A 15,050-nucleotide genomic window follows, 5' to 3' on the forward strand; every position below is an offset into this window, starting at 1 on the left:
CTACGTGCGATTTATTAATCACAAGACGAGTTGGGAATGAACGATGTGCGTGCTTTTAGTTTTTAGCGCAGTGTCGAAAGCGAGTATACGTGATATTTTCGTATAAATCACTTGTGCAAGATACGCTTTATTATTATTTTTTTGGAAAGAAAGAGTCTCGCTAGATTTTTTTAACGCATTTTTTCAACATATATCTTTTTTATATTATTGGAAGAGGTATAAGGAATTTCAAGTATATCGAAATGTTTTGAGAGATTAGACAACTTTGAAAGCAAATGTATATACATATATCCATATCCTATTATCTTTATACACATTTTTAGGTAATATTCAAGTAAGCAATTTTATCGTTTTACATTAAAAATATTAGATTCTCTCGAAAATATGCTGAACTTTTCATGAAGTAATTTACTGTGGAGAAAATGTAATGTTTCTTCTGAATGACTTAACATTTTACAAGCAAGTAGCCTATATCAAACGTATAATTCAAACGTATAAATAGTATGCCTGCTTATAAAATGCATATTTTTTTCTATAGTTAATGAAATTATAAAATAAATTTAAAAAATTACTTATAGTTTGTGAGATATTTTTTAATTGGACAATAATAATATCACAAATAGCGTTAATTTCGTCATTTAACTTCATTCTTCATTTTTTCTCTAGTATAATTATATAAATTATGATTGCAATGCAGTTTTATACATAAATTTAAATTATCGAAAAAAGATTGCATTAATTTTTTTAGGAAAATGTTTTGCACAAATTTCCTTTTTAATAGTTTTAGAATTTAAATTCATACATATTTCTCGTTCTTATATGTACAAGAATATATTGTCGTTAGCGAAAAAAATCTTTTTATAATATTTTCCGAAACAAGGTGAGAAATATAATTTTTCTTCATTTTGTGTCGGCCTTTGTAAAAATTCCTAGAATGCGGACAAAAATACGGCTTCGCTTTGTCATAACGATTGACGGATTGATGGCAAGTACCGAAGTCATTCGTGTCTTAACCGCAGTAACGGAATCCAATAGACCCGCCCTGAGAAATTTCTCCTCTCGACAGAGCAAGTCATTGCGCGAAACTTTGCGAACATTATTGTGCATTGGTGTAATATTATACACGTAATCGCTCTCGCGAGAAATGCGCGCTGCGGTTTTGAATTCTCCGATATTGTGTTCTGTCATTGTCCTTATTCCCATTGTCGCTTGTATTGAAAATCATTATTATGAAACTTTAAAAAGTAGGACATGTACAATGCAAGTGGACCACTCTCTTTTGAATTTAAATAGAATTTAAATATATAAAATTTAAATAAAATATACTAAAAGAAATGAAAAAATATTTTGGATTCTCTGTTACAATCGATCGATTTATATTTAAATTGTAAGTGCTGCAGATTTATTAACAGCGAATACATTAAAAAATTTGCAAATATACGCCAGAAGTAAATATAAAATAAAAGATAATATTTAAAATTTCTGAAGAAGTTTTGAGTTTTTTTAGTCGTAAAAAGGGCATTCTTGTAATGTTTAAATTTGTTAGATTGGAGAATGATCTCTCTCTCTGAACTCTAAACTCTTATTAATATACTCGTGTCTGAGGTAATTTAGTGTGTAATTTTTTATGCGCTTATCAAATGATGTTATGATCGCAATTTATCGATACTGTCTTGTTGTTCTGCTATTTGACCAACGCGATAACCAGGTACAGTAGATGTTATCTGCTCTGTTGCATTGGTTGCGCCCACGTACGTAATATTTGATAAATCCAACATGTATGTATGTGTGCAGCGTCACGTTATATAAACAGGTAAGCCGAAGAAGTTTTGCTAAACAATGAATCGTATCTTATCACGTGCAGAAGGGATGTGATTTGCATAAATTTGTATCGTTTCGTGTGGAAAATTAATATTTATGATAATGTCCACGAACAATAATTAACTTTGTTTATTATACTCAAAAGAATATACAAAAGAATTATTATATCCTTGTATCTATTCATGATTATGAATATATTCATTAATCATTATACCAACGTATCTATGTGCATTGCATTAAATCCGGTTACATTCAAATAAAATTAATATTTTTTCTTGCTTAAGTAAAAGGATATTCGTCGTATTGCATCAGATGATTTCACGAATATATGCCTTGAAGCACTTTAAATTTGCATTCGGATAAAATGTTTTATGTTTTTATGTTATATGAATCGTATGTCACATCTGCATTAAAACTCCCACGATTTCCGTCCTAAGATATGCGTTGAATGCGTAAGTAAAATTCAATAAAAAAAATATTACGAACATATATCACAGTTAATATAGTAGGTAGACAAGCATTTAATAAGAGATTAGTCATCGCCGAGATACTACATGCGCATATGTATATATAGTTAAATGATTCGATGATTCATATCGTCGCATATCTCGGTCGATGTATTTAGCCTGTATTAGAAATAGATTTCATGGAAAAAAGATTTGTAAATTACCTATATGAATTCTCGATGCTCTACTTTTAGTAAACTAATTTTTTAATACAGGAAATTATAATATTTTATGTTCATAGTTGTTTTTGGCAGCAATACTTTTATTTATAATTAAAGCTAGAAAAATTCAGCATTTTGTAAAAATGATATGTCATTCGATTTTGAGATAAAACAATTATTGATAATTGTTGATATCTTGATTCAGAATTGTTTGTGATAATTTTCTGCATATTTAGTATATTTATCGCGCAGAATTTGTTATTTAAAAAAACCAACTTTCTTAAAATTATTTAAGTATATAAATTAAATTACTAATTCTAACTTTAATATTATATTTTTCTAATATGTCAACATTGTTTTTAAATGATATAATATGTGATATACATTATATTACGATATGCATCATATAATTTTGAGAATAATTTTTTTTAATTTTTATTATTAATATAAACGCAACATTGGAATATTTGACTTTGGAAACACGAGCTATTTCTTTCACTTATAAGTTTTGTCATAACGTTTCATTCTGTTAGTTCTTTATTGTATTCGTATTTGCAACATCATATTGTGTAATCTGAAAAAATGTTTGCGGTTATTGTTTCTTATCATTTTATATCCATTATTTTATTATTTGCATCTATCGTATCAACAATCGAAAATGTGCAATCGCATGGGAAGACACGCTGGACCTATTGTTTTCCAATTTTCTTCGTTTGCAGCTGTGTTCAACGTTATTTTTAGCGCGTTTTCTCTCCTTTTTTCGCGTTAAATTCGAGGAACTCGAATACGCATCGGTCGACAGAATAATTTTTTTTTCGTCGGACACGTAACAATGACTATCCCTCGTGATCTCCGGACAAAGAGAGGCCGGAGTTGCATGCCTATTATTCGTACGCACTGTGCACCGGCTTATTACGTAATCGTGTAGCACAATTACCGGGCGAGACAACGCGTAGGAATCGCATATGGGAAACGAAGTCACGACACAAATCTCGATTACGTCTCGCGAGACAGAATTAATTAATATGCATAAAGTGTGTTGAATCCGATTTACATGATCCATCTTCGACGACTGTGTCTCCGAATATAATATTGACTTATAGTATATTGGTGTCACGTCGAAAAAAGTTCGGTCGTTAAAATAATTCCTGATAAAGATTTTTTGGGAAAAAGATTACAATATGATTTGATTTATTTTCGACGAGAAAATAATTTAAAAAATGTTTTACATTAAAAATTCATAAATTATATTAGAAAGCAGCAACGCGAGTAACACAAGTTCGCATTTAATTTCTATTAATACAATGCAAAGTATTTTCTTAGTTGTTGCTTCATAGTACCAGTATTTTTGATGCAGATTGCGATATGACTTCATCGATATACATATGTTCACGCATGTCATTCAAATGCATTCTCACGCATTCTCATTTACCAGAAGTCCATGTATGATTATGCGTCGATTTCTATCTCGTTTGGTAGGCACCGGATAGTTTCTTGTATCGCAACCTAAATTGATCGAGTTGTTGCTGACCAGAAAGTTTCGAATTTCAATCAGCTGATTAGCGATCGATTATTAATTTTCTTATTTTAATTTGCATCGTATACAGTGTTTTACGCGTGAAAGGCAAGTTATTCGCTCGTGCTGTTTCAAATAATTTATCTATGCACGATTGATTCATCGGAATTAATATTCGCGCGTGGTTTCAATGCATTTTTTATCCGTATAATTAATAAGTTTTCATAATTCGCAACGTGTTAAGACATGCGCTTAAAATGCTCCAGAATAAGAAATAACTCAAGTAATAATAGTTGTCGAGTATAATAGCTTACAATTAGAATTGTTGTCACATAAAATAATGGGCTCTACAATATACATGTATATTTATTTTTATATTTAAACGTTACTGTAATTAATTATAATAAACTATTTCGAGAAGTTTTTACGGATTAAAAACGCCACGTAAAGCTAGAAAAAAATATGCATTGCGGTTATTCTATGTATTTCAGAACCTGGAAATTTTTGTTACAAACGTAATGATATAGGAACTGATTCAGAGAAAAGTTTCTAACGAGGTCGTGTCGAGGGAGTGCTCGCGTAAAATTCATTTTATTCCCAGCAGATGTGAATTTCTATTTAATCGTAGATAACGTTGCTCTTGCGAAGTAATGACGATAGCAGACATGCAAATATCGTTATCGTGCACGAGCACACATTAAAGCTTACCGTACGCGATGTAAGAGGAAGAAGGAACGCATTTTTCAACGGATTCAATCGCGTAATCTCCGAGGAACAGTTCGCTTTATACCGTTTATTCCGTGCCTATTATAATCGACATGCAGCACAGAGAGAGGATGTTCATGATAAGAGTGACGTCGTTGACCGCTTGTCGTTCACTTGGAACTTGCATTATTCAGCGAACCTCCGCGCTTCCTTTGTAGAAGAGGTCGCCCGGGGAAATCTATGTAAAATAATGCGAGAGACTCATATACACGAGATATTCTCGCGAAGGAGAGAAAAAGAAGGAAAGACACGCGAAACTCATCTGAAATACGACATAACGGGTATTTTGAAAATGAGGAATAGAATTTGAAGCTATTTGGCGAAAATTTATCCTTTGAATATTCCGCGAAATAAATTCGTCCCTTTAGTTTTAGATGAGGAATTCTTTTCTTTAGCAATAATATGCTCTCTCAATGACGATTTTTTAATTATTTTTTTGTATCGCAGACATATACCAAAAGCCAAAGCCACCACGATGGCGGAGACACCGGAGCTGAAACGTATTGCAGAAAACACGAAGATACAGAGTAACGTGAAATACCATGCCGAATTTGAGAAAGCAAAGGGAAAATTCACGCAAGTAGCGGACGACCCGGAGACTCTCAGAATCAAGCAGAACAGTAAGATAATCTCGAATGTCGCTTATCACGGCGAGCTCGAGAAGAAGGCAATCATGGAGCAAAAGAGGACAATGACCGGAGAAAATGGCGAACAAATAGGTAAGGTGATGAATCTCTGGATAATAAAATCGTATGTCTTCTTTCCATTGTTGCTAAAATATAATGTAGTAACATACATATGTATCGTATTTCCTTAATTTATTTTTGTTAATGTTGATAATGGAAAATATAATTGCCGCACATGTTTTTAATATTATTTTATTATTGTATTGTTTCGTTGCAAAAAGTCATATCATTAGATATGGATTGTAATAACAATAATTTTTATGTAAAACTTTATTGCCACAAACTTAATCATAAACTTGCTTTCTGAAACTTGCTATCATGATTACTGTTGAAAAAATCTCATTGATCAAAATGTGATTTTGTAATTTGATTAAACTGGAAACGCTTTTTCCCTGATTTTTATGTACATCAATGTTTCACAACAATTATCTAACTTTTCACCAATACAATCATTCTTTTCCCCCGAATAATCAAACATATATTTCGCACAGATATAATCATCTAGTATAAATCAATTATCTTTTCAACTCTTAACATACTTTAACTTAATAATAATTTACATAGTAACATCTGTGTAATTATGAAATTGCAAATTATATGTGCTATGTATGCATTATTATTTGTGATAATAATCTGTAATTTATATACACTAATATATATTTCTAATTTATGCATTAATTTCATATATTTTAATTTACATAATAAAAGCAATTACAACAATCATGAAAAAGCATTGCAATGCATTGCTGCTCAACCGATTAAAAATGTAAAATGCAGTCGAAGGATTAACACGTATACGAGTTTTTTTTTATTTTTTTATTTTTTTTATTCTGCCCTCGCCGTTAATCATAGACAGACCATTGGTCGCTTCTCGTTGAATCTATCGCTAGCTTTTCTTGTGCATTGTTCATATAGAATATGTAGAGTACACAGACGGTACGATCGCCCCTGCATCGAGTTTAAATGCCAATCCGCCGCCTCCGAGAACGGCGAATTCGCCGGTACAAAGGACACCAGGTAGGATCGCTGATTACGATCCCCTTTGCGAAGCGAGACCGAGTCCTTATTCCGCAAGGCAAGCTGCCACCACTGTCATTTACACGAGTGACAAGGGACCAGGTGCGTTTATCTTCGCGACTGCAATCGTTGCAACTATTCGCTATGTAGACGTTGCATGACTATATATTATATCTTATTATAACATGGACTTATATATATATTGCATAATATATTTTTAATATATTTTTTAAATTAATATCATTTAATTAATTAATATAATTATTTTAAATTATTATTATATAAATTACATTTAAAGCATATTAACATTTATTATACAAATATTAATTTTTTATAATAAGACGATATAATGAGATATCACTTTGGACATGTATCCACGAATAATTGTATTTTTTGGTTTTTTAATTTATATATAAATTATTGATGGGAAAAGATGAACGCGAAGAAAAACTACAATTAACATTATGTTGAATTTGACTGACTATCTAATCATTTGTATTTTATGACTGTCTTATGATCACGTGGGATAAAATATGTATCTGTAGTTTTAAGAAATCAATTTTTATTGGATTATATTCTTATACAATAGACAAAGCTTTTAGCTATTTCTATTTTAAGCGCCGGAGTTAATACGATCTTTGGATTGTAATGTCGTTTGGAAGTTTTATCATCGCTTGTACATTTTATATTTGCATCATTATGCCTACATAATATCATTTTGAATCATTATAAAGATAGATCGTCGAAGCACTTGTTAATTTGCACTGGAATTAATCGTTGCGACATCGCTGCGTTCATCTTGTTGAGGAAATAGAAAGTCACTCATCATTTTCGTTGCAATCATCTTTGTTTTTAACATTTCTTGTTTTGTGGTTCCGTGTTTACTCATTGCTAAAACTTTGGAATAATTTATGTTGGCAGATCGAAGAAAAGATTATGTATATAAAATAACAATTGTTATTAAACTGAGCATAAAGGGATGTTTATAACAGAATGAATTAAGCATTTATATAAATGTGTAGAAAGTTATTTGTAAATTATTATTTGCATGTTTTGTACATGGAAATGTGACATATTGCAGTGACGAATCCGCCAACACGAAAAATTGGCTCGGTTGCTGACATCGATCCTGTAAACGAATATTACGGATCGTTAACGCCAGCCACAACAATAAACAATAATCAGCATCAACTTCAGCATCAACCACCGCCACCGCCTCCCAACGTTGGGGTAAATATTTTTTTAATTATTTGAATCGCATTATATTGTTTATCATCTTGAATATAAAATATAAAAATCAATATAAAGTATAAAAATTATATATATTTAACATTTATTTAAAATAATTACTTTAAATATTACGAGTTTATTACAAAATTTATTCTTGTGCAATATTTTTCATAAAATTTGATATACATATATATCAATATTTTATTTTAAAATATTGATTTTGCACAAAAATAAACTTTTTAAATAAATTCTTTAAATAAAAAATAAAAGAAAAATAAAGTATTATATAAATTAATGTAAAATAAATAGAAAGATTCCAAACGTTTAATATATCATAGCATATGTGATCTGATGTTTTTTCTCCTGCTGCAGAGAGTGTACAGAGCGATGTATGACTACGAGGCGCAAGACCTTGACGAGGTGAGTTTCTGCGACGGCGATTTGATTGTCAACTGCACAGCCGTCGATGAGGGATGGATGACCGGACTGGTGCAACGTACGGGGCGACACGGCATGCTACCTGCTAATTACGTCGAACCGGCGCAGATTTAAACACTTGTTTTTCAAATCGAGCTTTCATTCGCTAATTACCGTTATTTAAGTCGCAGCGCGCTTATTAATCGGTGCGTTTTAATGAAGGAAGAGACGATAAGGAAAAATACGCAATATAATACTCGAGGCAATGCTTCTATCCGGTTCTTGTTATTCGTAAGATTATTCGTTTAATCGAACGACGAACTGTCGTCTTAGGAAATCAGATACTAAAGTGTTTCATGGAGAACTTTAGTTTATTGAATCTGATATTACAAATTTTCGATCATTTTTATATCGGTATCATATTGATACACAATCTATTTGAATAAAGAGAAGGTTGAGTTTTCCCTAAAATACACTACAGGACAAACAGGTTTGAGAATTATGAATTTTCAAGTCAGTTTTATAAATGCTCGAAAACGTGTTTTTCATGAGTATCTTAATTTAACGCAAGTACTCTGACTTTAGCAACCGACTTCCAAATGACAATATATAGTTTTATGTTATAGAATTTTATAATGGGACCAAACTATATAACTGCGATAAATTATGCCAATTAAAATTAGAATTCCGACAGCTCGTGGAGTGATATATTAGTGCTAATCAACAATTAGGAAGAACCAAGTATAAAAGATGTCTTTTTGCGATTCACTTTTACTTACTTTTTTGTTATTAGTTAATAGTTCACAGTTATTAAATTAGCGTTATTTTTTCACTTTTTCTCTTGAAAAACTTGATGAATTTAAATGATACACATAATTTTAAAAATATTTATTAATTTAATTAATTCACACAATTTAAGGGCTTGTTAAAAGTTTTTCTGTTCATCATTCTTTATGCTGATGAGAAAATTATGTTATTTGTTATATTTGATATAAGCGACTAACATTAATTAATCAGATTATTTTATTTCTAATCATTCTGCTTTTATAGTTAACTTGATATTCTTGTCTTTATATCGTTTATTCGATTTTTCTATTATTGCTTTCAAAGATGATAAAATAATTTTTTATTCATGATAATACATAATTTCTTCTAATAACACATAGAGTTCAAAAATTTCCGTCGCATTTATGTTTGTAAAAAAACTATACAATGTGCCTTATACATATAGGCTGTTAATTAGCAGTATGGATATCTTTTATATAACTACATGAAGGACTGCACTGTTATATATAATATGAAGATTTTTACTACGCAGCAATGCCGCGTTAATATAGTCTGATTAGCATATATAAAATAATCAGGCTATAAATAATTCTACAAGTCAACCAAATTGAAATAATGGGGAACATAATATTGTTAATGTGAAAGGGAGATGCTGTCACTTGCCTTTCTTTTTAATTACCAGAAGCACGAGAATAATTAAATACTGTTATTGATTTATCAACTAATTAACGTCAATTAACCAATATTTACCGCATAGTTTTTAAGTTTTATCTCGTACGGCCCATACTTGTATGCTTCACATTTCCAAAATTGCATTTACATTTACATTTGTTGATATAAGTTATTGTATCGTTTAGCGATTCTGAGGTTACCGAATAACTCGAGAATTTTTAATTGAAAATACATGATCTGTATTTAATTTGTATCGATGTGGAACGCTTTTGTAAAATTCGTGTTTTAAAAGCGCAATATTTAGCTATTTTAGCTAACATAAAAATTGGTATTTTAACATAGATCTTTCTAGTTTGTGTTTAAGGCGTAGAAATAATCGCCAAATTGGGATCGTTGATAAAACATCGTATTGCCCATCACAAGGTGCTTTTGAATGTCTCTTGTCGAATTTGTCGTTGTGTTTCTAAATTAACATTAAACTGGTTTCTCAGAAATGTAAAATTACATCGCATTTACCTGAATAGGCGGATTGTGTAAACGATGTCTGATGGAACTATGCAGATTAACGAAACGTGTAAAGGTAATAAATAATTCGTTGTTTGCGCGCCACGTGACATCGTTTGACCTCGTTTATAAGCAAAGAGAATGATATTTTTGGAAATATGTTATTCAGCACTTTTGTAATTATTAGATCGCTGATAAGAGAATTTTTCAAATTTTAATGCAAGATTCAGAAATATATATTAGCGTTGTGTTTAGACAAATAATATTATATTATCGTATCAGATCATAAATAATGAATATTGTATATGTTATATAAATCTACGACTTATTAATTGCAGAATTCACTACAGCCATTCCTCTTTCTAACAAAAAAACTTCCCTTTTCACATTTTTTTATTCAAAAAAAAATCACAAAGACACATCTATCGTTTCTATTTTATCACAGTATGTATAATTTATTTTCATTCATTCTTCCATTTAGTCATAAATTTGATATTCACGAAAAACATCTCTGCGCATATATATATAAATCCCCTCGTTAAGATAAACATAATCAGAAGTTCTTCAGAGATTGTAATGAATCATTGTATTTTTTATATTTTATATTATACTACATGTTATATCCATATTTTTTAAGAATTAAGAGTACATCTATTTTTTTGGCATGACCACGCGATATCGCGATAAATTTGTGTAATCATGATAACACGGCAGAGTTTAATACATTTAATACTGTTTGAACAGACATTGCAAGTTTCACTGATGCCATTAATATTCATTGTCAGTGTTATCATAAAGTAATAAATTTTCGGTCACATAGCAGCTGCGATATAAATTAGTTGCAAAACAACTATCGCAGCCAAATGGTTCGTTACTGGCGAATGACGAGATTGCAAAATCAAATAAGACATTTAGGATGCAGAGATATAAAATATGCATATTTATTGAAAGTAATATAAATACAATCAAATAATGATAGATATCACATAAGATAGTCAAGATCGCTGTATCAAGTGCATGCTTGAAAGTCTCTGAGCTTGGTCCATCGCAAAATTTCAATCAATGCCGATAATTTGCGTGATCATGCGTGTGATCATTGAATTATTTTGAATTAACATGCAAAAGAGTAAGATATAAAATTTTCAGCATTAATGCCGAGAACCGTAATATATATCGAACTTATCGACCTTTCAATTCTCTCCTTTAAAAAAAAAAGCGTTTCTCGCTATATATATGTAATATTATTCTATCATTTTTCGCATAATTGTCATCTTCAGCCCAGATCGCTTTCCAAATCTTATCGTAGAAGCAACTTTATTTATATGCTATAATGAACACTATACCTCGTTTGCTCGAAACGAGATATTTTACTTTAGCGGATCAATTGTGATAATTTATATTTAACACAATAATGCACGATACAACATAGAAGCGTGACTTGAAAGTATGGATGCGATACATGGTATTCCTTAATATGTAATGGAAAAAACTTAAGCGTTATATTGACTAATTAGACCGCACTGTCTAATCGTAGAATGCGGTGGAATGCGGCGAATGGAATATAAAGAAAATTTATGTTTATAATCGATGAATGTTAGCGCTGCCTCTGAAGTAAAAAATGAAAATTTTATAAGCAGGAAATTTATCATCCTTATATATTTTATATATTGCACTTTAATGCTATTATAGCAATCCCTTTCTTTCAATTCATATTTATACGATATAGGTACAAATCGAAATAATTATTATCGAAAGATTTTATACAATTCGTTTCCTGCTCATAAACGTGCCTTGAACACACATTTGTCGCAATGATAATGACCTAAAAGATGTGATATTTAAGGCCATATGGATTTTCGACGTAGATTTAAATTGAGTGTGGACAAAATCTTTTGCGCAAACATTTCGTTTTCGTTTCATACGCGTTTATATAATATATATATATATATATTTATTTATTTATATATTTTAGTTAATGTGAAACAGCGCAACTTTCGATACGAGTTCTCAGTAGAAATTATGCAATTGAGCAAAATGAAAATAATTTAGAGTGTTTAAAGGTTCCTTAACAGTTAATATCGTTACAGATATGAGAAAGTAGGCAAATTTAGAACATAAATATAAATTATGCATATAAATCTTAGAAATAATGGAGATTATTGGATATCAAAAGGATAATATTGCTATAAGCGCAAATAAATGGATAGAATCAATATTTAATAAATAATTATAGATCGTGGAATTTTGTGCCAGATTTTGGAAGAAAATATATAATTTTTCGATCTTTTCCTCGAATGGGCAACGAATATCTTATACATTCATATACCGTTCAAGTGAGATTCTCTATTCTCTCAAGCGTAATCTTTAAAGAAAATTTAAATTTCTATAAAATTCTGGAATGAGCTTGTTGAAAATAAAATTAATTAAGTCGAGGAATGTAGAAGGCGTGTAATGATATTTTCGACGAATAACTCGATTTGACAGTTTAATTCTACGGATTGTCCATCGAGTGTCACGCTGCGCGATTAAATGTCAGCAGATTATCCCCTTCGTCTCTCGAAGAGGTGCTTGCAGTTTGTAGAATGTGTTGAACGATGACACATGTGACGAAGGATCCGCGTGCTGGCAGTGTCATTTTATTATAGCGTGAATTATCTTTTTTGTTCGTTCTTTTCTTTCCCCGCGTGTATGCAATACCTCTGTCGCACGCTCTTAGCCTGCCTGCTAATATCCGGCGAGGTCGGCAAACGTCTGATCCATCTCGTCGGCGATTGCTTTGTATTTACAGCGCTCGTTTACCAGCACGTCTGCAATAAGAAGGGAGGGAACGTGGTATTAGTGGACGGCACGATGGTTAGTCAGGTATACATTTTAATATTTTTAATTGGAAAGAGAAAGAGACACACACAACACAGTTTTACGGTTTGCTGCAAGATTTAGATTGATACTTTGGAGCTAGACGACCACTATTATATTGACAAACTTAAAGTGAAAGTTGAAGAAATAAAAATGTAATATTATGTTTTGCTCTTTTATCTAAAACCTATTTAAAGAATAGAATAGGTTTTTAAAAACAAGCCGCAGTTTTTTTTTAAGTTTAAGGAACAGGATATATTTTAGATGTAAAAGAGAAAGCAGTGCATTAAATTCTGATATCTTCTTTTATTTATTCTTGAGAGTATTCGAAACAAAGATGGCCTTATACAGATCGACAATTTCAAGTTAATTAATTTAACAGAAACACTAAGATATATTTTCAAAACTTAATGTTTTATTAATGATTCGTACAGAGATTGAACTGTACTCTTCTTTTTGCTCTATTTATCGTATGCTCGATTGTTAAAGCAGCGTAATGCAATTACGCATAATATATATTTACGTTAGAAATTATATTTGTAATTTTGATTTATATACATATATAAGCGATATTTTCGAAATAAATAAATAATTGCGGTTCTATGACTGCTCTACGCTCTCTGAAAGCCGAAAGTGCAATGGAATCGTTGATAAATAAAAAAAGAGAACATTTATAGAGAACGTGGAACATATTGATATTTATACATTGATTTTAGTTACTCCATAACAAAAGTATATGCATCAGATGGCCGATGTCGCGATCGAATCGTAGTGTGTAGAAATAGTTCGACAACGGATGCGAATATTCGGTAACCCGATTTAACCAACCAATTCGGTGAAAGTGAGGTCCAGGTCGTCGCAGATGTATTTGTACTTCTCCTTCTCGTGGACGAGTTCGTCTGCAAAAAAAACATAGTTATTGTAAAAATATCTCACTCATCATATCTTTATCAATTGTATCTTAATATTCATTTTGAGATAAAATAAAGTGCGCAATTTTGATCTTATTAAGTACATCGAATATTTAATTTTAAAATCAGAATAGAAAAAAAGATATGAAACTGATATTAAGATCGCGGATTCTTAGATTGATGAAAGATTCCTTCAGGTGATTTAATTAGAAAGCTGTGATTATTAGCAGCAAGCGGGTTAAAAAAGCATAGATGGGTAACTTACGGAATAAGTATTAAGTGCAAGCTAGATTTATAAGAAAGGTTTTTGATTTTTAAGTATTAGGAAGATAATTAATAGCTGCGTTAGACGCCATAAAGCTCCATGAATGCATTATCCAGGCCATCTCCGACCTCTTTGAATTTCTCCTTTTCGATCACCATCTCATCTGCAAGCATTTGCAATGTTATAGGTATAGCTGTTACTTAATTATGGTTCATCTATTAATGCGTGGCATGTGTTATGTAAAAAATGCTCGAAACAGTATTTAGGAGAGATGTGGAAATTAGAGCGTTTATTAACTGTTAAAGTCGCGTAAATAAGCAAGCACGCGATTGTAGATCAACCAAGCAGTGAAAATAATTAAACTAATATATATATAATCTAATAGGTTGAATAAGAAATCTGGCATATATATATGAAAAAATAAAATGATAAAAATTATTCATCAATCATACTCCAATTATCTCCAAATTTCTCCGATCAAAAATCTATTTTTGTACATATATATATATATATATATATATATATATATATATATATATTTGTGTCGCTCTCTTTAACTCTACTGATGTGTGGTTATTTGAATTCAAAATATTCTTTACATTAAACTGAATTTTTTAATTAATTTTTCCAGAATGTATTAATATAGTCAAATGATTATGCTTATGTAAATCGATAATGTATAATTTATCTAGCAGATATCGATGACGTGAAAATGTTATTTCAATATTGGTAAAAGATTGCGCAAATTAAAAAGGCATATCTGCGAAAGTAATTATGACAAAAATGAAGACAATCGGGCGAATTTTATAGTATCAAATATATGAGATTTGTCATGCGTTAAATAGCAAAATCCGATATTAAGCGGATTTACTCACCGTAAATAAAGTATACGTACCACACTTTCTTCGTTTATCATGCAACTTGTTACAGGGTTGTC

The 15,050-nt window shown here is 30.7% G+C and overlaps 2 protein-coding genes across 7 annotated transcripts in view; one reads left to right on the forward strand and one right to left on the reverse strand.

Annotated features, from left to right (window-relative positions):
* LOC114937618 (LIM and SH3 domain protein F42H10.3) overlaps positions 1 to 11,278 on the forward strand; it is a 27,665-nt gene extending 16,387 nt beyond the window's left edge. The window contains exons 1-5 of one of the 3 annotated variants that reach the window (XM_029311153.2): positions 4,747 to 5,050; positions 5,217 to 5,488; positions 6,371 to 6,574; positions 7,554 to 7,702; positions 8,075 to 11,278. In XM_029311153.2, coding sequence (XP_029166986.1) covers positions 5,245 to 5,488; positions 6,371 to 6,574; positions 7,554 to 7,702; positions 8,075 to 8,254 — 777 coding nt within the window. In that variant the 5' untranslated portion in view covers positions 4,747 to 5,050; positions 5,217 to 5,244 and the 3' untranslated portion in view covers positions 8,255 to 11,278. Of the gene's footprint in view, positions 1 to 4,746; positions 5,051 to 5,216; positions 5,489 to 6,370; positions 6,575 to 7,553; positions 7,703 to 8,074 lie in introns of those variants that run through there. The other 2 variants (XM_029311151.2, XM_029311154.2) reach the window with 2 other exon arrangements.
* Tm1 (tropomyosin 1) overlaps positions 11,007 to 15,050 on the reverse strand; it is a 37,267-nt gene continuing 33,223 nt past the window's right edge. For 2 of the 4 annotated variants that reach the window (XM_029311140.2, XM_029311133.2), the window contains one exon: positions 11,007 to 12,888. In XM_029311140.2, coding sequence (XP_029166973.1) covers positions 12,806 to 12,888 — 83 coding nt within the window. In that variant the 3' untranslated portion in view covers positions 11,007 to 12,805. Of the gene's footprint in view, positions 12,889 to 13,223; positions 13,837 to 15,050 lie in introns of those variants that run through there. The other 2 variants (XM_029311146.2, XM_029311137.2) reach the window with 1 other exon arrangement.

The sequence above is a fragment of the Nylanderia fulva genome, unplaced genomic scaffold (genome assembly GCF_048542155.1).
Source record: "Nylanderia fulva isolate GAGA-0341 unplaced genomic scaffold, ASM4854215v1 Scaffold28, whole genome shotgun sequence".
Classification (NCBI taxonomy): Eukaryota; Metazoa; Arthropoda; class Insecta; order Hymenoptera; family Formicidae; genus Nylanderia; species Nylanderia fulva.